A 21,477-nucleotide genomic window follows, 5' to 3' on the forward strand; every position below is an offset into this window, starting at 1 on the left:
GTCACCTTTCCTGCAGCCTCTGAGGGAGCTGAGCAGATGTTCTCAGCTTGGTGGAGGCAGGCTGGGCCCTGTGCACAGAGCAGGTGCAGAAGGAGCTGGCACCTGTTAAGCAGGAACTTGGAATGAGCTCATCAGAGGAGCCTGTCCTAGCTGGAGCTGGATTCCCAGGGGTTTGCACTGTGGTTTGGCAGCAGGAGCTGGCCCCACATTTGAATCCCAGTTGCTGAGCAGCAAAACTCCCTGTGCCCTGTCTGCCAGGCACTTGTCTCCTCAGCCTTGTTCCTGGGGAGTGCCAGCCCTGGTCTGTGCCACCACACTTCCCAGCCTGGGTGGCACTGGCAGGGCCTTCTCCAGGGCATTGGGGATTCTCCTGCCAGGCTGAGGGAGCAGGGGCTGTGCAGCCTGGAGAAGAGAAGGCTCCAGGGGGGCCTCAGAGCTGCTGCCAGGACCTGAAGGGATCCTGCAGGAAGGCTGCAGAGGGATTTTCCTGAGGGGGTTTAGAGACAGGCCAAGGGGGAATGGTTTGGAGCTGAGGCAGAGCAGGGTCAGACTGGAGCTGAGGAAGTTCTGCAGCAGGAGGGTGGTGAGACTCTGGCACAGGCTGCCCAGGGAGGCTGAGGCTGCCTCCTGCCTGGAGGTGTTCAGGGCCAGGCTGGATGAGGCCTTGAGCAGCTGAGTCTGGCTGGGAGGTGTCCCTCAGCAGGGTGAGGAGATTGGAGCAGGGGAGCTCTGAGCTCCCTTCCCACCTGAGCCCTTCCAGGACTCTGATTCTCCAGCCAGGCTCTTCCAGCATTTGTTGCTGGAACACTGAGTGTGGCTCTGTTGAGTCTGCTCCCCAGGCCAGGCTGGGACCATGGGGGCAGCTCTGGGAGCGAGGGGGGGGAGTTCTCTGCTCTGACTGCTGGGTGCAGGCAGCAGCCCTTGCTGGCAGCAGTGGATTCCACCTCCCTAATCGGTTTGATAGGAACTTTGTTATCCCCACAGAGCAATGTTCCTCCCCTGCCACCAGAGCTGCCTCTGCTCACCAGCCTGCTCTGCCAGGGGCTCCTCAGCCTCCTCCCTGCTCCATGCCACCCTCTGCCTTCTGCTGGGGCTAGCAGCTCCCAGATGCCCCGGAGAAGCAGGGGGTGGTGCTGGGGTCTGTCCCCCTTGCTTCTGTTGATGCTGTGGCTGGACACAGGGAGGTGGAAGCCTGCCCTGATGCTGCCAGCAGCAAGCAGCAGGGGAGTTTGCGTTCTGAGAGGGGTGAGGGCCGTCAGGCAGGGACAGCTTTTTGTGCAGAGCCATGGCCAGCATCTCCTTGAGGCTTTGCTGCACCTCTGCTGCTCAGAGGGCGCCAGGCAGGGCCTGGGATGGAGCTGCCGGCAGGGACTGCACCGACCCCTGGCCCCGGCAGGTTGCTCAGCTCCTGCTCCTCTCGCCCCGGCCCTGCGGAAGGGACAATCGATGCGGAGCAGCTCCGAGCCCGGGCAGGGCTGGCCGAGAAAGTTGTTGTGGTCTCATGTTTCAGAGGCGGGAGGGCTGGGGCTGGGGACTGGCTCCCGGCTCCATCTGCGCCGCGCTAATCCCCAGACGAGCGCAGCTCTCCCATCTGTGCGGCCGCAGCCCAGCCCATCACACAGCCACTTAATCTAAATGGCTTTGGCCAAAGATAAGGTCATTAATTACACCGGGATTAGAAACTGCTGCCGGCCCGGCCCGGCCCGCCTGGGCTCGCCAGCGCTTGCCGACTCCTCGCTGCCCCGGCCGGGCCGGGGCTGGCTGCTGGGGAGCTGGCGCTGGGCAGAGCCCCTCGCTGGTTGGGCATCATCCCTGTCCTAAGGGGAGCCCTCTCGCCTGGGCACCCGTGGCGGGCAGCTCTCCCCAGCCCCTGGCACGGCTGGGGGCCGGGGGCCGGCCCTGGGAGCAGGGCAGGGGGCAGGGCAGCCGCTGCAGCCCCAAGCCCCGGGTCTGGCTGTGGGAGGTGCGTGTGCTGTGTGCCACCGTCTGTGCCCTCTTGCCGGTGGTCTCCAGCCTTCACCAGCCTCTTCCATGGCACCCGAGCAAGCTCAGCTCTCGCTCGCTGCCTGCAGGGGAAGCTGAGGCTGGCTGAGCCTCGCTGCTGGCCACCAGCCCTGGAGCTCACAGCAGCCCAAGTCCCTTTGGTGGCATCACCAAATCCCAGCAGGACAGGGGCTGGAAGGGCCCTTTGGAGATCGTCCAGACCCACCCCCTGCTAAGGTAGGGTCACCTGCAGCATGTTCCACAGACCCAGGTGGGTTTGAAAGCCTCCAGAGCAGGAGACTCCACAACCTCTCTGTGCAGCCTGCTCCGGGGCTCCAGCAGCCTCACACCCAAGAGGTTTCTCCTCATGTTGAAGTGAAACCTCCTGGATCTCAGATCCAGCCTCTGTGCTGCCTGAGGGCTTGTGCTTGCCTCTGTTTCCTCCACCTGTTGGTTCCCTTTCCCTGCCGTGTTCTGCTCCACTGCTCCACCGCAGGACATTTCTCATCCCCACGCTGCTGCCCTTAGCCGGGCTGGGACCTGCCACCTGCTCTGCCCTGCAGGGAGCTGCCTGGGGACAGCTGGGGCTGAAGCCACAGATGTGAGATGAGCTTGGCATCAGCCCTCCCCTCCTAGGGGAGAGGCAGCACCATGGGGGACGTCAGGGGTGGCCAGGCTGCGGCTCTGTGCCAGGAGCTGGCCACCACCAGGGCACTGTGGCACAGCTGCCACCTCACCCAGCACCGGTGACCAGCTGCTGCCTGTGCCTGTGTTCGGGGGTGGCTCTGAAGGATCTAACTGCCCCTTGACTCCTCTTGAAGCTCCTGGGTGGTGCTGCTCCTCCCAGCCCGGTTCCCACCCTGCAGACAGAATCCTGCCTCTGGTGCCTCGGGCGGGCTGGGGACCATCTGGGGTTTGGTGTCACCTGGGGATGGCAGCTCCTGCAGACACATGCCAGCTGCTGCCACCTGACTGGGGCCTCATCTGCAGGTCCCCAGGGGAATCACTGTGCTGTGGAACACCACAGGGGCAGAACCCAGCCCTGGGTGATGTTTCTGGGGGGATGGAGCCTCCGGGGTCTGCAGGGCTGGAGGTAACCGCAGGGAAACTGAGGCACAGCTGCTGCCAGGGCTGGAGCAGGGCAGGGATTTTGGGGTCCTTGGCACTGTTCAGGGTTGGCTGTGGGGCAGCTGAGTCACAAGAGGCTCACAGGAGCTGCTGGCCAAGGCTGCTCAGCGGTGCGTGGCCAGCGCGGGAGCTCTGGCGGCAAAGCCTGGGTGTGCCCGGCTGGAGCCTGGCACTGGGCACAGGAAGTGCCATGCCCCAAAGGGCTGGGGGCTGCCAGTTCTTCCTCCTCCTTTGTCCTCTCCTTGAACTGCTCCTGATCCCCTGGGGGTGCTGTGGCCAGGGCTGCTGGTGGGTACCCCTGCAGGTTCAGGGACGTGGGGGCTGGGCTGGGTGCCCCTGTTGGCACTATGATGAAGTCTGGAGCTGAGAGGCCGGTGAGGACCCTGCTCCAACCCCCGTGGGCATGCACAGAGGCAGGGCCATGCCACCAGAAAGCCACCCTGTAGGTGGGCTCTGGGGTCCCAGTGTCACAACTGGGGTGCCCATCCCCAGTGTGGGGGCAGCAAAGGGCTGCCCAGTGGGAAAGGCCACAGCCAGGGGAGCCCTGGAGCTCTGGCTGGCTGGGGGGACACCAAACCCCAGAAGACTTGGCCCTGGGTCCCAGGAGCCTGGCTGTGGCAGGGAATGTCCTGAGGTGTCCCCATGCCTGGGCAGGGGCAGTGACAAAGCCGCTGCCAAGGGCTGGCACAGAGCCCTGTGTTCCGGGGTGCCCCTTGGGGCCTCCCCCAGCTGAGGGGGCTGCAGGTGGGGCAGAGGCTGGGTGGGTCTGGCCAGGGTGGGGCTGGCGCGGGGGCGAGGTGCAGGGGGGTGCCCGGGGGCTGCTTTGTGGCGGTGCCACAGAGCCATCTGCCGGCAGAGGCACAGGCAGGTGGCAGCCAGCCTGGCCCCAGCAGCCTCCCGGTTCTGCCAGTCTGCGGCTGCTGGGGCACTGGGGGAGGAGGATGCCCTAGAGGGGCGTGCTTGGGGGCAGCCCCACCGTGCTTGGGGGTCACCCTGCGGGGCTCAGCCCTTGGTTGTTGTCCCTCTGGGTCGCTGGCAGTGTCCCAGGGGGGTTGAGAGGTGGCTGGGAGAGAGGATTGGTACCCAGCAGGAACAGGTCCCCAGGGTGTCAGGGAGAGGGGAGGGGTCATGGTCCTTGTCGGGGGGAGGGCTCAGAGCTGGGGGGTGCGAGGGCTGGGCACAGTGCTCCAGGTGCCTGCAGCCTGTGCAGTGCAGGGTGGGACACAGCAGAGACCCCAACCATTAAATGTCCTTTTTATTGCACACCCAAAGAGAGGCTGTAGAAAAGAGGAGGTGAGTGGAGATTGCTCATGAAAGTCTGCCAGCTGGGCCTGAGCCACTTCCTCCAGTGCACATCTGCAGGCATCTTGCCTCTTCCTCCTCCCCCTCCTCTTCCTCTGCAGCCAGATGCTCAGGGACAAGGATGAGGACAGGGCTAACACCTGCCCCTTTCCCCACCCCCCAAGGTGCCTCCCCCCCCATGCCATGGGCACTCACTGCCACCAGCCCCGTTGGCACATCCCTGCCTGGGTCCATCCTGCCTGGCCCCAGCACCCCCCAGCATGGTTGTCCCCACAGTGCCACCCACCCTTTGTGTCCTGTGAGCGGTGAGCAGGGGGTGGGAAGTGGTGGGGGGGGACAGAGGATTGCCTCGGGGGTGGCCCCAGGCCCTCGTCAGGGTTGCTTTGTGTATTTCTGTGTATTTCTTCTTGTCCCTTTCCCCCTCTGTACAAAATGAGCAGTATGGGCATGGGGGAGGTGACAACGGGGACGAGCCTGGGGCCACCCCCAGCTCACTGCAGCAGGGCCCGGATCTGTTTGGAGGTGGTGTCGTCGTTGAGGTGCCTGGTGGTGTACCTGGGTGGAGAGGGCACAGTCACGCCCCCAGCACCGTGAGCTGCTCCACTGCCACCCCACGACCCCGGCGGCAGCCCTGCCGTGGCCCTCGGCCCTCCCCCCGGCTCACCTCAGAGCGTTCAGGAGCCCCTCGGTGCTGGTCGAGGGTTGGTCTTTCAGGACTTTGATGCAGCCTTTCATCTGGTGGAGGGAGCAGGAGAGGCTGTGAGAGCCTGGAGGTGCCGCGGGGGGCTGTCCCCTTGTGTTGAGGTGGAACACAGGGGGCTCCACCTCAGCACGGGCAGAGACTTCTCTGCTGCGAGGGTGCTGGAGCCCTGCAGCAGGCTGCCCAGGGAGTCTCCTCTGGAGACTCTTCAAACCCCGCTGGACACTGCAGTGCTGTGTGACCTGCTGTAGGGGACCCTGGATGATCTCCAGCAGTCCCTCCCAACTCCTACCAGCCTATGGTTCCTCCCCCTCCTCCTCCTCACTGCTCCAGGTGGGGTCAAGTTCCCCTCTGGACCAGCTCAGACAGAAATTCCCCCTGCAGGGGGACAGCCAGGGAGAGGGACCCCTGGGTGTCACAGCTCCATTGGGATGAGTGGGACCCCCCCTCCAGTGCCCCCCACGACCACTCACATCGATCTTGGAGGTCTTTGCAAAGGCCCCCACGGGGTGGACGTGGTCGTAGAGGATGATGACGCCGACCATCACCCGCATGCAGAAGAGGAGGGTCTCGGTGTTGGTGAAGCGGCTCCGGTACTCCCTGTGCAGGGGGAGGGGCTGGCTGAGCCCAGCGGGCTGGGCCCCGGCACCGAGGCATGCCCAGCCCCTGCGGGGTACTCACGGGGTCTCCAGCATCACCCTGCAGACGCAGGCCATGGTGCTCAGGCAGTCGGTGGTGTCCTCGATCGGGAGGGTCTTGTTCTGAAACCCAGCAGGCCCTGGCTGCCACTTCCCTTCCTGACCCTGCTGTGGTGCTGGGGCGGGAGGGAGGCTGCCCCCTGCCCAAGGGCCCCCCCGGCCTCGCTCACCTCTGACACGAACTTGGTGGTGGCGTTGCTGAGAGTTTTGAGCATGGGGGTGGCCTCGGCGTAGAAGAGGGACATCCTGTTGGCCATCTCGTTGTTCACCTCGCTCTCTGCATCCAGCTGCGAGGGAGGAGGATGGGGGGAGGGCGCTGGGGGGCCTGACTTCTCCCCTCTGTGCCATCCCCAGCCTGGGAGGCCACCCCTGGGTGGGGTGGGGACAGCAGCAGCCTCTCACCTGCAGGTTGTTGATGCGGTTCCGGCTGATGGTCCTCCTGTAGTAGCTGAAGTCGTTCTGGATGGCAGGGTTGGTCATCTGGGAGGGGCAGATCGCTATTAGGGACCCAGGTGAGGGGCATGGCCAGCTTGCTGTGCCCAGGGTGAGCCCCTTGGGGGTCATGAGGGACTGCACTGCCTCGTGGCTTTTGTGTGGTTTCAATGTGGGGACCTCATGGCCGCCCCCCCCCTCCCCCAACCCCAGGGGGTCTCAGGGAGGTACCTTGAGCTCATCAAAGCTGAGGGTGAAGTGGAGAATCTCAGCAAACTGCTTGGCCAAGGCTTGCTCCCGCTCGAGGTGCTGGGTCGGGGCATATGGGGGGCTGGTGAGGGCCTCCAGCAAGCTCCTCAGGGCATTCTCTGGGGACAAAGCACCACCGGTCCCCCTCCTGCTCCTCAGCCCCGCCTGGGGAAACTGAGGCACGGGGCGGCACGACATCCACAGCTGAGCACACCCCGTGGGCAGGGCTCTCCGGGGCCTGCCCCCACGGAGGGATGCAAGGAGGGGGATGCAAGGAGGTGGGGATGCAGCCTCAGCAGCTCACCCAGCCGCAGGGAGAACTCGTAGAAACGCTTCAGCTTGGCGACCAGCGGGCAGACGGCGCTCCAAGCCCTCTCCTGCAGCCGCAGGTCCCCGGGGTTCTGGATGGCCTGTTGCGGGGAGAGCACCGGTGACTGCCCCGCGTCGTGGTGGGGGGGTGGGCAGCGGGCGCCGGAGCGGTGCCCACCTCTCGGATCTCCTGCCCGGCGCCCGTGTACGACTGCAGCTCGGCCAGCACTGCCTGCGCCTCCTCCAGCACGGCGTTCACCTGGTTCCACACCGCGGTCTCGGCCTCCGTCGGCTGCGCATCTGCAGGGCAGCGCCCCGGGGAGAGAAACCCGGAGGGCTCTGAGCGGGGCCCCGGGCGGCGAGAGCCGGAGCGGGGTGCCAGCACCCCAGCCCGCAGCTCCCCCCGCCAGCCCGCAGCCCTTCCTGGCGGGTTTCTCCCCCTGGTCCATCTCCTTGCCCCAGTTCGAGCCAAGTCACGGAGAAGGGACAAGTAGGGGGTGAGTCCTGGCTGCCCTGCGACCGTGGTCCTTGCTCATGGGGGTCCCCGAGCAGCCCCCAGCCCCGGGCTCGGCCCCAATGGGCTGCAAAGCGCCCCGGGGAAGAGGTGCCGAGAGATAGCCCCAAAGGGCACGGGTCTGCCCAACAGCCGCGGACCCCCCTCCCCGGGGTGACACCCCCGGGACGGCAAAGGTGGGGGGAGGACATCTGGGATGGGCGCGATGGGCGATGGGCGACGGGGAGGGACGAGGAAACTCAAAATGGTGTCGGATGTGGAACTCAAGAGTAAGGACAAAACAGAAAAGGAAAATAAAAATCCCATCTCACTTTCAAAGTCAAGGAAAAAATTAGGGCCTTGGTCAAGTTCGTTATAAGTCAACACTTTAAGAAGGTTCCCCATGTGAAACCTGCAAGAGAAGAAACAAGAGGGAAAAAAGCATGACCGGTGAGGTGGTGCTCGGGGAAGAGGTGCGGGGCTGCGGGCAGCGGCGGCTTGGAGCCCTCGTCCCCCTCCTGCTGCTCCCCGGGGGGGCTCGGGGTGCCGGTGGGTGACCCCCCCCGGCCGCTCCCAGCGCCGGGCTGCAGCCTCTTCCCCCCGCGATGGTGATGAGCGCTGGCAGATGGCTGATGGAGAGGAAGGAGCGAAGGGAGGAGAGAGCGGCCGGGCTCCGGCGAGGAGGGCGAAGCGGTGAGCGAGACCCTCGGGTCTTGGCTACAGGCGTCCCCCCACCTCTGGCTCCAGATCCAACCCCGAAAAGAGGGGTCCTGGGGAGCCCCCGCAGCCCCTCGTCCCAGTGCCGAGGTGCTGCCGGAGGCGGGCGAAGGCGGAGCTGCCTCAGAGGGCGCAGGAGGAGCCAGGAAGGTCGCTCGCTGCGGGGGCAGGGGGGCTGTGCGACCCCAGCCCTGGCTGCTTTGGGCTGCGCGGAGCTGCTGCGGTGAGCCGAGCTCGGCCTCTCCCCGTCGGGGCCCGGGCGGAGCGGTGGTTGGTTGCTGCTGCTGCACTATTTTTACCCCACCCGGCTCTTGCTCTGAGCTGTGCCTCGAGAGGAGGAGGAGGAGAGGGAGGAAAGGGGCCCCACGGGGCTGCTCTGTGTCCGGTGTCCTGCCATGGTGGTCACCATCTCCCACACACTCCTGTGCCCACCCCGGAGCTGTGCTGTCCTGTCCCTGTTGGCCCAGCCCAGGCTGAAGCTGGGGTCCTGAGGCTTGGGCACAGGCTGTGACCACCACGCTGCCCTTCCTGACACGGATCTTTGCCTCCTCCTTCCCTTGGCCTCCGTGGTGGTGGCAGGGGTCGTGCCACATGGCCACTCAGCCCAACAGCAGCGGGCACAGGCCTGAGGTCCTCCTGCCCCGGGTTCTGCTGCTGGAATGTGTCCTGCATCCCCACTGCTCATCCAGGGAGGTCTCCTTGGTGCTTTCAGGGCTGGGGCCCCTCTCAGGGTCCCACTCCGCTGCCCCACTCAGCCCTCCACGGGGTGTGCCTGGGGACAGGGGGCAGCTCGGGGGGCACTGTGCCCGTCCCCCTCTCCGGGCGAGCAGCCTCGGCAGCGGCCCTGGCCCCCTCCCCACGCCCGCCCTGCTCACAGGACTTACTTTCAAAATCCAGGAAAAAATGAGGACAGTTTTCTAAATCTTTGCCCAATACCTTTATCAGGTTGCCCATGGCCAGCAGACCTGAGCGAGAGAAACAGAACAGAGTGGAACAGCACCGGGGCTGCCGGCGGGACACCGAGCCCCTGCCTGCCGTGGCACCTACCTGCACCCATCCCACTGGGCTCTGCGCCCCACGGGCCTGCTGTCCCCCAGCCCGTGCCCCCCTGGCCAGGGCACAGGGCTGGGGGCGTTTGCCAGGCCGTGGTGGCTCTCCCCACGCTGCTGCTGCTGCCCTTGGCCGGGGTGAGGAGGGGAGTTGGGGGTGGGTGGGCTCACAAGCATCACTCTGCCTGTGGGTGCCCCTGGCTGTGACATCTCCCCCCAAAGCACCCCAGTTCCCCCACCCCAGCCCCAGGGACGGCAGGGCTGCCCCAGGTGACCCCCCACAAGGTCATGCCAATTCACCAGGGTGGCAGGGCTGGGCGTCCCCCGTGGGCAGGGGAAGACCCCAGCTGGGATTTCTGCCCCACAGACTGGTTTGAGGACCTGGTGCCCCCACCAGAGCATCCCACCCACCCCAGGGCCACGGTGCTGGGTCCTTACCTCAGTGCCTGGTGTGGGGGCAGCTATGGCAGGAGCAGGGGCTGTGCCACCTGCCTGAATCACTTCATGGGCCGGCGGGGACCTGTGAGCAGGACACAAGGGTCAGGCCACCCCGTGGGGCACCTCCCCACCCTGGGGAGCAGCGGGGGGGGTGACCAGGCAGGGAAGCAGGGGGGACACACAGCACCTCCCAGGCCTGGCTCTCAGCTGCCAGCCTCCACCTTATTTGCCTCAATTATTTTTCCCCTGCCAGCAGCTGGTGTTGCCAGGAGCTCACCAGGCACTGGCTGAGCATCACCTCCCCTCTGCCCCCCGCCTTGGGGCACCTGCCAGCAGCATGGGGGCTGCACCACCTGCCCCCCATCTTTCCTTGGAGGGGCCAGCCCCACCCTGGGGGTGACTTTCCCAGTGCCACTGGTTGGGTTTGCCCTTTCCTGTGGGAAGAGCCCTGGCTGCTGCTGAGGCACAACCCAAATCCTGCATCCACTGGGATGCTCCCTTGGTTCCCGCGTTTCCTGCAGGGCTGGGAGGGGGTCAGCCTTGGCCCCGTGGTGTCAGTGGGCTCCAGGAAGCAGCTGTGGGGTTCAGCAGGTTGTTAATTATGAGCTTGAGTTTAATCAAAGCAGCTGGGGAAGGGGAGAGGGAGAGCTGAAAGAGGCAGTGGTGGTGGGGAGGGTGAGGTAGCCTTGTGCCAGGGATGGGGTTGCTGTGTCCCCACCCCCAGCCCAGTGCTCCCCACACAGCTCCAGTGCAGACCCTAGGCATCGGCAGAGAAGACTCTGCCTTCCTCCTCCTCCTCCTGGGCCTGGTAAGTGATGGCCTCGCACTGAGGCTGCATGAGAGGCAGCAGCCTGATGCCCAAATGCTGCTTTGGGGGAGCCAGGGCACCCAGGTTGGCCACTGCACACCCCTGCCCCCATTTCCCCCCATGTGGTGGGTGCTCAGCCCCCAGAGTGGGGCATGAAGACCCCCAGTGACCCCATCGTTCATCCTGCTGGGTGCTGGGGTGTTTTGGATGGGTGCTGGGGGCTCTGGGGTGAGAGATTTGCACCTGCTCAGCTCCAGCTGTGGCACACAGGCTGTGATCAGCACAGGGATGTCCTCGTCCCCGTGCCACCAAGTGTCCTTGACGGGCAGCTTGGGGCTGGGCTCTGTCACCACCCAGCTCTGCCTTGCCCAGGGAGGGGGCACGGGTGGGGTGCCATGGTCCCCAGGGTGGGGATACCCCAGTAAGAGGCTGATCCATGACACGGGGGCTCAGTGCTGGCTGGGAGGATAGGGGATTGCTGCAGCCCCCCTGGTGTGGGGGAGCTCAGCCCCCAGTTTGCAGCAGGTCCTTGTCCCCAGGTGCCTGTGTCCCGCGGTGGCCCTTGGCCCTGCGACCCGCAGGCAGGTCCCCCGGGGGTACTGCCGTGGAGGGTGAGGGGCTGCTGCGAGGCTGAGCTGGGGTCCCACGCACCACAAATCGCCTGGGGAGGGCAGCCGGTGCAGAGCTGCTCTCGGGGGAGGGGGAAGCAGGGTGGGAGGCAGCTGGTTCCCTGTCCCCAGCCACACCTGAGGTGGCCCCGAGTTATGTCCCTCCCTGCAGTGGCCTCCTTGTGTCCCAGCCCGACCCCGCAGCCCTTCCTCTCCCTCCACCCTCTCCCCACTCCTCACAAGCATCCTGCCCCACGGGGACCCCGCAGCGAGTGCCACCTCTGTAGGGACATGGCAGCCAATGGGGTCAAACCCCTCTCCTGCCCCAGGCAGGGCCAAATCCGGCACCCAGAAGCCTCTCCCCCGGCAGCCGGTGGTGCCCAGGCTGGCCACGCCAAAGGGGCAGCGCTGCCCCCGGATCGGGCCATTGCTGTGTCACCCGGGGGCCGTTCTGGGGCTGTGCCCCTTTGCTGCTGGCACAGCATTGCTGTGGGCACCGCAGCCTGGTGCAGCACCGCTCCCCCGGCCAGGAGCTGGCTGCCCCTTCCCTTTGACTCGGCTCCACATCCTGTGGACCCCTCCCTCACCGCCGCCTGCCTGGGTGCCCAGTGAGCTCCCGCTGGGTGCTGGAACCGGTGCCCACCGCCACCACCGAGTCGCCGCCGTGCAGCCGCCCCCCGCCCATGGCCGCTCTGGCACCGCCGCAGCGCTCGCAGGGTCAGACTCGCGGTGCCTGAAGGATTTTGCCGGGGCGGGGGGACAGCTTATCCCGGGAATGGGATGCTGGGGCCAAATCCTGCCCTAGGCTGAAGCAGGGCACCCCTATCCCTGCCCAGGGTGGAGGTAGGGCTTCCCGGGGCTGTCACCCCCCACCTCGGTTTGAGAACCTCCCTGGCTTGGATGGTGATGCGAGTGTCCCCCCCCCCATGGGGCTGAGCCCTCCATGGTGCTGAGCCCCGAAAAAAAACGGGGTCAGAGAGGTGCTGGGGGCTTCCCCCCTGCCTGGCTGCGGCTGTGGGTGAGCAGCAGGATTTACCGCAGGGCTGCTGGGGCGCTGAGCCGCAGCACCCCCCCGGCGCAGCAGCGAGCACCCAGCCCTGTGCCCGCACCCACCCAGGGCCACCTTGGGGCCGCAGCGTCCGGGAGAGTGGAGGGGAGAAGGGGTGCTGGGGGCAGGCTGCACCCACCCCCTCACCCCCCCGCTCTTGGGGGCACCCAGCAAGCGTTGGGGGTGCAAGGGGAAAGAGGGGGCCCCGCTAGCAGTTTGGATCCCTGGGGGAGGGGTGGGGGGAGATAATCAGCGGCTGCCACAGCCCCCCCCCCTCCCCCTTCCCCCTGCTCTCAGGCCTGGTGACATCCCTGTCCCCCGTCCCCCGTGGCCGCTCGTGCTCACCGTGGCCGTGGGGCGCTGGAGGCGTGGGCAGGCGGCGGCGGCTGCGGGGCGTCTGCGGCTGCTGGCGGAGCGCGGGAGCCGGGGCAGAGCCGTGTGCGTGAGCCGCCCTGCGCCAGCTGCCAATGCACCACAAAGACCACCATAGCCCCCAGCCCCCCCCACCCCCCCCCCGCCACTGGTGACGGTGACGTCTCAAGTGTGAGGGAGATGAGGACGATTAACCCCCTGCGTGCCAGCCGGCGCATCTCTGTGGCCTGCCTGGGGGAGGGCTTTGGGTCCTGCTGGGGTTTGGGGGGGGGGTGATGGGAGTGAGTGGGTACCTCTGTGTGCCCCCCCCCCCCGGCCCCCACCGCAGTCAGCCCAGCTGAGCACACAGAGCCTGCTCTGAGCAGGGAGAGGGAACCCCCACATTTCCCTTGGCTTCTGGATGGCACAACTCCCCCCACCCCAGCCCCCTCTCCGGGGGTGGGGGGCAGCCCACCCAGTGCCACTGCCGTGGGGCCAAGCCAGATGCATGCCCCAGGGGCCCAGGCAGCACGGTTTGTCCTGCCTTGGCTCAGCCCTGAGCACAGCCAGGAGGGGCTGGGACGGCACATGGCAGCACAGAGCTGTTCCCACAGGGGCGGTGGGGGAGGGAGGAACCGGGGAGAAGCCCCAAATTCGGAGTATTTCTGCTCTTCCACCCCCTTTCCCAGGCCAGTGCCAGGCTGGAGGGACACCAGGAGGGACTCCCAGCAGTGTGGGCACCGCCAGACCCAGCTTGCCCAGTGGCAGCTCCTTGCTCTTGCACAAGGACATTTCTGAGCAGGAAAAGAGAATGTGGCTGCCTGCCCTACAGCACCCCGGTGCCAGGGCACCCAGCACCACCCAGCTCCGGGGCTCAGAGGGCAGGGAAGTGACCTGGTGAGTGGCTGGGAAAAGGCTGCTGAGGAAACACAGCCTGAAGGGATTGGGCAGAAGGAGAAATGGGCAAGAGAGCAGGAAAAAAATCCCCACTTTGCTCCAAGCCCCTGCCAAGCACAGCTCACCCCGTGGGGCTGGCACTGCCTTGCCCATGGGCACACGTGTGCCAGGGGAGAAGCCACCTGGAGCCCGTCCCAATGTCCCACCTTGTGCCCATGCCCCACCAGCCCCCTGTGGGGTTCTGTGGGGTTGCACTGGTTGTGAACACTGCAGCTGCTCTGAAGGGATGGTGTCCGCCCCAGGACTCCCCAGCCCTGCCCAGCCCACGACTCCCGGGGTGCTGGACCTGCCCAGGACCACGGCGTGGGGAGGCTCAAGGCAGAGGAGAGTTGGGGAGGGGGTCAGAGAGGGGCTGGCTGGGATCTGCCTGTGGGGGCACCGGGACGAGCAGTGGCGACTCCTGCTCCCCACAGCTCCCAGCAGTTTCGGGGGAGGCTGATCAAGCTACAACAGCCCCAAGGCAGTGGGGGGGGTGCGGCTGTGGGGTCCTTGCCGTGGGGCACAAGACCCCCAGAGCTGTGCTGCTGCGGCTCGTAGCCACTGGGGGAAGCTGCAGCCCTTTGCAACCGGCAGCCTGCCTGGGGAAGGAGAGGTTTGAGCGATCGGTGAGGTCCTGGCAGCTCTGCGCCCCGGGACGGGGAGCTGGGGTGCCGCTGCTGCAGGAGTGGGGAGCAAAGGGCTGCCATGGAGCCAGAGGTGTCTGCAGAGCTGCTGTGTCCCCAGCCCGGGCCAGCCTGGTGTCCCCTCTGCAATGCCAGAACCTGCAGCTCAGCTGAGCCTGGGTTCATGCCAGGGCTTGGGGTGCCCCCATCGGGGTGCTGGGCTCAGCTGGGCGCTCCAGCTGACGTGCTCGGGCTCACCAGTGTGCCCAGCTGCACACAAACCTCCCCAAAACCAGGATTTGAGGGGTCACAGCCCCAAAACCTTGGACACCCCAGCACCCCACAGCTGCCCTGGTCATCCTCATGGCACCCCTAGCCTTGCCCTGCCACTCTCTTCCAGCTGCTTGTGTCCCATGAGCTGAGCTGTGCCAGTCTTAGCCCTGGCAGCCATGCCACTTCAATTAAGCCCTCATTAATTTTTCAGCCCCCCCTCTTTGCACCCCCTGAGCACAGGCAGTTAGCAGTGGTGCTAATTGATGTCTTCTCTCCTTAAGCATTGGAAGAACTGGCAAGAGATGCCCAGCTGGCATCGTGGGGGGTGCTCATGGAGAGCCTTTGGGGACAGACAGAGCTGAGTGCCCAGCACCTGCTTGGTGGAGGCTACTGGAGTGACCTAAAAGCCAAGGGGATGAATTGTCCCACCCTGGGTGAGGATCCAGCCCTGGACAGGGGTCACATCCGGCCCTGGGAGGGGGAGTCTCAGAGTTTCTGGCTCTGGGATGCCTGCAGCCCTGCTGCATGAACACAGCTGCAGCATTGGTGCATTTCTGTGAACCTGCCCTTTCCCCCCTCCAGCTGGGGCAGTTTCTGCAGCTCCATGCAGCCACCCCCCCAGCGAGGGTAGGTGCCCCCAAAAGCAGGGCAGAGCTGGGCAGGAGGATGCTGAGCCATAGGGCAGAGCCCCCCATGGCACCCCCCAGCCCCACTGAGGACCGGGATGGGGACTAGCCCTGCCCGATAGAGTAGCCACCAGCTGCAGAGGGGCTGCTGCAGATGGGCACTGGTGGCACTGGGGTGGCAGAGGGATGGTCAAGGTCACTGTGAGGAGCTGCCAGTGATCACCATGGAAACACTCCACGTTTGGTTCTGGAGATCAGAGCAGTTTCCCGGGTACTTTCTCCACCTTCAGCCGCAGCTCTGCCAAGTGAGGAGCACTGAGATGTGTCCTGGTGTCCCCTCTGCAGGCAGCATGGCCCTGCCAGCCCTGCAGCACACCAAAGGAAGGGGATTTGGGGGTGCTTCGGTATCAGCCGTCACCAGGGACAGAAGCCAGAGGTGGCTGAGTGGGGCAGAGTGAGGAGGAGGAAGCAGGGAAGCATCAGCAGAGAGGGCCAGGAGGAGCAGGGAGCACAGAGCACAGTGAGGGTCTGCTCAGCACTGGGCACCAGGCAGGGCCAGCAGCATCCCTGCATCCTGGTCCCAGCATCCCACTGCCAGCGTTCCCCCTGCATCCCACCGCCATCATCCTCCGGCATCTCTTCTACCTTCCCCCTCCAGCATCCCGGTACCATTTCGCCTCCCAGCATCCCAGTACTGCCCCCCAGTATCCCACCTCGACCCCCCGCGCAGCCCCTCCCGTTGATTGACAGCGCTCCCAGCCAACGGCCGATCGCTGCCGCCGGCGCTGGGGGGGAGTTTGCAGGCGGCCCCCGTCTACAAGAGGGGCGGGAACGGCGCGGGCAGAGCCGGCGGGCTGGACAGCGGCCCCTCCGGTACCGGCTCCGTGCCCCGCCTGGCCCCGCCGAGCTTCCTCCTGCCCGCACAGTACACAGGTAAGGGCCGTCGGGGCTGGGAGCCGCTCCCCCGGTCGCCGGGAGCCGGTGCTCCCCCAGCTCCGCCCGGTGCGGAGCGGCCGTCGGGGCAGGTATCGGCAGCCGCACTCATCCCGGCAGCCGGTTCCAGCGGGTGCCGGTGCCCCGGGGAGCTACCCGACCCGTCCCCGGGTGGGCAGAGCAGCCCCTGACCGCCCCAGTGCTGCTGCCCCCGGCCCAACCACCCCACCCAGACCCCGGGGCCGGGTCCTGCGCCCCTTCCCTGCCACCCCAGGTGCCGATGCGTTGGGCGGTGCTGGAGTCTGGGGGACGCCCGTAGCGATCTCTCTGCCCTATGTCGGGAGCAGCATCCAGTAACCAAGGATAACATCGGTGCTTGGAGACAAGAAGATCATGCCAGGCATGGCCCTTCCGGTCCCTGATGTCCCCTCCCCTGGCGTGGTCCTGCTCAGGCTGGGGAACTGACGGCTGTGGTCCAAAGGATGTTGGGGAATGGATGGCTGTGGTCCAAAGGATGCTCCTCTTGGGTCCCAGCTTGGCTGAGGGCTTTGCTTGCAGGACAAGATGTGGTGCTTCTGGCTTCTCCTTGCTGTTCCCTGATGGAGAAGCTGCCCCTTGAGCAGCTGAGAGGCTGCACATGGCTGGTGGGAGGCGTGGGGGGAGCTGGGCATGGAGCAAGGTGGGCATCAGCTGGTCCCTGCAGGTCAGAGCCAGGCTGTGGTGCCAGGAGGACTCGTGCAGCTCCACGGCTGAGCGTGTTCTCCGTGGGCATCCAGACATCTCAGCTCTGGCTGCTGAGGGGTGGTGGACTCAGCGCTGTCGCAGCAGACAGTGACAGCTGCTGGTGGGCTGATGGGGCAGGAAGCAGCTCCTGCCTGTGGGAGCAGCTGGGAGCCTCGGAAGCCTCACATCGCTCCCAGAGGAGGCTTGTGCCCGCCCCAGGGTAACCCCCATGTCCCTCGAGTCCACATGGTCAGGAAATCAGATGCTTGGAAGGGACACAGTGCTTGGTTGAGCTCCAGGTGAGCTTCTCCTCAACTTTCTCCACGGAGAGCAAAGCCCCAGGAGCTCTCAGCAAACCATCTGCTGCTCAGGCTGAGTGGTGCCAGCAGCCAAGGCTGCGTGGGAGCGGGCACGGCGTGTATCAGAGCAGCTCCACATCCTGCCCACGCAGCTGGGGGCTTGCCAGAGCGCCAGGGCACCCTGCTGTGGGCAGCCCGTGGCAGGGGGGAGCCTGGCTGTGGACCTCATCCTAACCAAGGGCTGGCCAGCAGCAAGTTGGACATTGTGTGCCTGGCTGGATGTCGAGAGTCAGATGGTGCCAGGGAGGTGTTTCCCTGCTCTGGTGGCAGATTTGTGTTGTCTCCTCTTTGTCCCATCCCTACAGAGGGCAGCTGGGCACTGTGGCCTGGTAAAGGCCATGTGAGGAGGAGTTCTGAGTCTTCAGCTGATTTTTGAGTGTTCTTCTGCAGCCTGAAAGGAGCCAGCCTTGGAGATGGGGTGGACTGGAGCCACACCACAGCTAAGAGTGGGCACTGTCCTGAGGGGCAGGGTCACTGTCCTGGCATTTGGCAGTGCATGGACAGCCACCAGCTGGGTGGATCAGCTCCAGCATGGGGAAGAGTCATGCAGGGCTGGCCAGCAAGGACTGGGAGCAGAGCCCTCCCCGTGCCTGGTGTGCAGGAGCCCTGTGTTTCCCCTCCCAGGGGCAGCCATGGGCAAGCACAGCAGCAAGCTGGCCCCAGAGATGCTGGATGACCTGGTGAGGAGCACAGAGTTCAGCGAGCAGGAGCTCAAGCAGTGGTACAAAGGCTTCCTCAAGGACTGCCCCACCGGCATCCTCAACCTGGAGGAGTTCCAGCAGCTCTACATCAAGGTAGGCTCTGTCCGAGGTCCCAAGCGCTGCCCGTGGGGCTGGAGCAGCCTGCTCCTGCCGGGACGAGGCTGCCGCTTTGGGTGTGGGCTCCACGCTGAGCTCCTCCTCCTTGTTCCTAGCTCTCCCTCCTCTCTTCCCTGCAGTTCTTCCCCTATGGAGATGCCTCCAAGTTTGCCCAGCACGCCTTCCGCACCTTCGACAAGAACGGGGACGGCACCATCGACTTCAGGGAGTTCATCTGCGCCCTCTCTGTCACCTCCAGGGGCACCTTCGAGCAGAAGCTCAACTGGGCCTTTGAGATGTATGACCTGGATGGCGATGGGAAGATCACACGCCTGGAGATGCTGGAGATCATTGAGGTAGCAGTGGTTAAAAGCAGCACAGGAGCCTCTTCCCCCTCTTCTTCCCCCTCTTCTTCCCCCTCTTCTTCCCCCTCTTCTTCCCCCTCTTCTTCCCCCTCTTCTTCCCCCTCTTCTTCCCCCTCTTCTTCCCCCTCTTCTTCCCCCTCTTCTTCCCCCTCTTCTTCCCCCTCTTCTTCCCCCTCTTCTTCCCCCTCTTCTTCCCCCTCTTCTTCCCCCTCTTCTTCCCCCTCTTCTTCCCCCTCTTCTTCCCCCTCTTCTTCCCCCTCTTCTTCCCCCTCTTCTTCCCCCTCTTCTTCCCCCTCTTCTTCCCCCTCTTCTTCCCCCTCTTCTTCCCCCTCTTCTTCCCCCTCTTCTTCCCCCTCTTCTTCCCCCTCTTCTTCCCCCTCTTCTTCCCCCTCTTCTTCCCCCTCTTCTTCCCCCTCTTCTTCCCCCTCTTCTTTTTGACATCCAAGAACGATTTTTTCCTCCCCAGAGCCTTGCCTGAAAGGTCCCTTGGTCTGTTCCTGGTGGTAGCTGTGCAGCAGCACAGCTCATGCCAGCAGCTAACCAGGTCCCAGCAGAGCAGCAATCCTGTCCCCTGCCTTGTCCTGGGCTCTTCTGTCCATCCAGCATTCCCACTCTGATACTTTGCTTCTCCTCCTGCTCCAGGCCATTTACAAGATGGTGGGGACTGTGATCATGATGAGGATGAACCAGGATGGGCTGACCCCCCAGCAGCGTGTGGACAAGATCTTCACCAAGATGGACAAGGACAAGGATGACCAAATCTCCCTGGAGGAGTTCAAGGAGGCAGCAAAGAGTGACCCCTCCATCGTCCTCCTCCTGCAGTGTGACATGCAGAAATAGAGCCCTGGGGGCTCACTGCTGGACTGGGTGCAGCCAACCTCTGCTCCCTGTGGTGGTTTCCATCCCCAACTTCTGCTAAGCCTCCCTTGTGCCTGCTCCATCCTTCCTGCCACCCCTCCGCCTCTGCTCCCAGGTGGGCAGCTCCTGGGCAGCTCCTGTGCCCTGGGTGCACACAGTCCATGGGCTCCAGCTCTCCCTTGGTGGGTAGTGGAGCCTGCTCTGGGTGTTGCTGGCTTGAGGTTAACTTCAGATCAGCCCTCTCCCACCCTGGAGCTGGACTCCTTGCAGCCAGTGCTGAGCATCCTGGTGACCCAGGGCTAACTGTCCTCACCTTCCCTGCTTTCCCTCACTGCTCTGCCTGCCTCATTCCCTGATCCTAACTGAAACCAAACCCAGTTCTTTCCCCTTTCTGCTGATCCCCTCTCAATGCTTGTGATGCCTCCAGGGAGGCTGGGAGGTCCCAAATCCTGGCCCTGGGCTCTTTGCTGGCGTTTCCCTGCAAGGCTGCCAGAAGGCTGGCTCCAGGGTGCTGGGGAGCTGGAGCAGGGTGCTGCACCCTCCCTGAGGGCTCACTGCTTTGGCTTCCTCTGCCCAGCTTTAGCTTTTCCAGCCCTGCTTTTGTTGCTGGCAGCATCCAGGATTGGTCAGGGGAGAGCAGAAGTGTCCAAGGTGTGGTCAGTGACTGATCTCAGAAGCCATCTTCCATCCCACCACCTGTGTGAGCTGGCAGAGCAAGTGGGTGACCTCCACAACTGCCCTGGCAGCATCTTGGATGTTCTGTGGAATTTCTGCCCCTTCCTGGATCCTGAGGTGATGCTTGGGGCCCCAGGTTGAAAGCAGAGGACGTGTGACTCTGTGGGCTGCCCTGGGACAAGGTTGGGGGTGTGGGTGTTGAAGGCAGGCCCTGCTGCTGCTCCTGGTGTGTGGCACTGCTGAGGGGACCGGTGGGTCCTGGACTGAGGCTGTGGAGAGGTGGTCTTGGGTTCTGTACCTGCTGAGCCTCCTGGCAAGGCTTTTGAGGCCACAAGAAACATGTCTGGCTCCTTCCTCCCTGCCCCCATCCCAGCCTGCTGCTTCCATCCCTCCTGCCCCAGGCCAGGAATGTTGTCACAGATGAGTATTTGTCCTGCACAGTGGTGGTGTTGATGCCTGTAGTGTCTGTCAGGAGGTGGTGAAGTTGGTATCTATTTTTTTAATGGAGAAAATAAAACTGTCCCCCACGTGTGATGTTCCTCCCTGAGTGGCTTCTTGGGGAGCAGCTGCAGCTGTGGGCACTGCACTCCTCAGCATTGGTGTCACCTGAGCCTGTGGCACTCCAAGGGATGGAGAAACCCTTGAGGACAGCACAGTGGAGCTCACACAGCCTGGGGGGTCTTGAAGATGGGGGAAGGTGGAACCCTTCAGCCACTCAGGCAGCTCTGGGAAGGAGAATGTTATCTCTTGGGGGTGGGGAGGACCAGACAGCCCTGGTCTGTGCTGCAAACAGGTTTCATCAGGCAGCCAGGAGCTGCAGTCTGGCTGTGGCCTTCCTTCAAGGCTGGACGTAGCCAGAGGACCTGGTGGCTTTGTCCTGGGGCCCATCCCAGCACCACCATCAAGTGGGACCTGCTGGCACTGTACCATTGTCCTTCTTCTCAGCCTTTGCTTTCCCACCCCCATCTTTCCCACACAGATTTTCCTCTGTCCCTTCTTCTCCAGCAGCAGCCTGCAGTGACAGTGGCTGTTGCTAAGGAGCTACCATCAGCTTCAAAGACTTCTCTGTAGTTAATCAGGCAGCAGCGTGGGCTCCTGGGCAGCAGTGTGGGCTCCTGGGCAGCAGTGTGGGCTCCTGGGCAGCAGCGTGGGCTCCTGGGCAGCAGTGTGGGCTCCTGGGCAGCAGTGTGGGCTCCTGGGCAGCAGCGTGGGCTCCTGGGCTGCAGTGTGGGCTCCTGGGCTGCAGCGTGGGCTCCTGGGCAGCAGTGTGGGCTCCTGGGCTGCAGTGTGGGCTCCTGGGCTGTAGTGTGGGCTCCTGGGCAGCAGTGTGGGCTCCTGGGCTGCAGTGTGGGCTCCTGGGCTGCAGCGTGGGCTCCTGGGCTGCAGCGTGGGCTCCTGGGCAGCAGTGTGGGCTCCTGGGCAGCAGTGTGGGCTCCTGGGCAGCAGTGTGGGCTCCTGGGCTGCAGTGTGGGCTCCTGGGCAGCAGTGTTGGCTCCTGGGCAGCAGTGTTGGCTCCTGGGCAGCCGTGTGGGCTCCTGGGCAGCAGTGTGGGCTCCTGGGCAGCAGTGTGGGCTCCTGGGCAGCAGTGTGGGCTCCTGGGCAGCAGCGTGGGCTCCTGGGCAGCAGTGTGGGCTCCTGGGCAGCAGTGTGGGCTCCTGGGCAGCAGTGTGGGCTCCTGGACAGCAGCGTGGGCTCCTGGACAGCAGTGTGGGCTCCTGGGCAGCAGTGTGGGCTCCTGGGCTCCTGGGCAGCAGCGTGGGCTCCTGGGCTCCTGGACAGCAGTGTGGGCTCCTGGGCTCCTGGGCAGCAGTGTGGGCTCCTGGGCTGCAGTGTGGGCTCCTGGGCAGCAGTGTTGATTCCTGGGCTGCAGTGTGAGCTCCTGGGCAGCAGTGTGGGCTCTGGCCTGTGGTCCTGGCCACGCTCAGCCCATCCTGCTTGGCTCCAGCATGCTGGGAGGTGTGTGGTTTGGCTTCCACCCTTCAGATCACCAGCATCT

The 21,477-nt window shown here is 64.8% G+C and overlaps 2 protein-coding genes across 5 annotated transcripts; one reads left to right on the plus strand and one right to left on the minus strand.

Moving 5' to 3' along the window:
• Positions 1-4,349: 4,349 nt before the first annotated feature.
• On the minus strand, positions 4,350-12,451 carry LOC137451585 (CYFIP-related Rac1 interactor A-like). Of its 4 annotated transcripts, none has more exons than XM_068159180.1 (12): positions 12,308-12,451; positions 9,499-9,580; positions 8,896-8,976; positions 6,980-7,101; positions 6,797-6,902; positions 6,475-6,611; positions 6,214-6,291; positions 5,982-6,098; positions 5,795-5,874; positions 5,587-5,713; positions 5,078-5,148; positions 4,350-4,968 (listed from the first exon to the last, which is right to left on the minus strand). In XM_068159180.1, the coding sequence occupies exons 3-12, from the start codon at positions 8,963-8,965 to the stop codon at positions 4,905-4,907; spliced, it is 972 nt and encodes a 323-aa protein (XP_068015281.1). In that variant the 5' UTR covers positions 8,966-8,976; positions 9,499-9,580; positions 12,308-12,451; the 3' UTR covers positions 4,350-4,904. The 4 variants fall into 4 exon arrangements, with proteins under 4 accessions (XP_068015281.1, XP_068015280.1, XP_068015279.1 ...); XM_068159179.1 differs by lacking the exon at positions 8,896-8,976 and adding an exon at positions 7,627-7,706 and having other exon boundaries at positions 12,308-12,450; XM_068159178.1 differs by lacking the exons at positions 9,499-9,580; positions 12,308-12,451 and adding an exon at positions 7,627-7,706.
• Positions 12,452-15,577: 3,126 nt separating this feature from the next.
• HPCAL4 (hippocalcin like 4) lies at positions 15,578-20,015 on the plus strand. Its single transcript, XM_068158923.1, has 4 exons — positions 15,578-15,704; positions 17,411-17,580; positions 17,724-17,939; positions 18,591-20,015. The coding sequence occupies exons 2-4, from the start codon at positions 17,419-17,421 to the stop codon at positions 18,786-18,788; spliced, it is 576 nt and encodes a 191-aa protein (XP_068015024.1). The 5' UTR covers positions 15,578-15,704; positions 17,411-17,418; the 3' UTR covers positions 18,789-20,015.
• Positions 20,016-21,477: the final 1,462 nt, after the last annotated feature.

Source organism: Melanerpes formicivorus, unplaced genomic scaffold (genome assembly GCF_026170545.1).
Source record: "Melanerpes formicivorus ecotype bairdi unplaced genomic scaffold, bMelFor1.0.p_v2 SCAF_45, whole genome shotgun sequence".
Taxonomy (NCBI): Eukaryota; Metazoa; Chordata; class Aves; order Piciformes; family Picidae; genus Melanerpes; species Melanerpes formicivorus.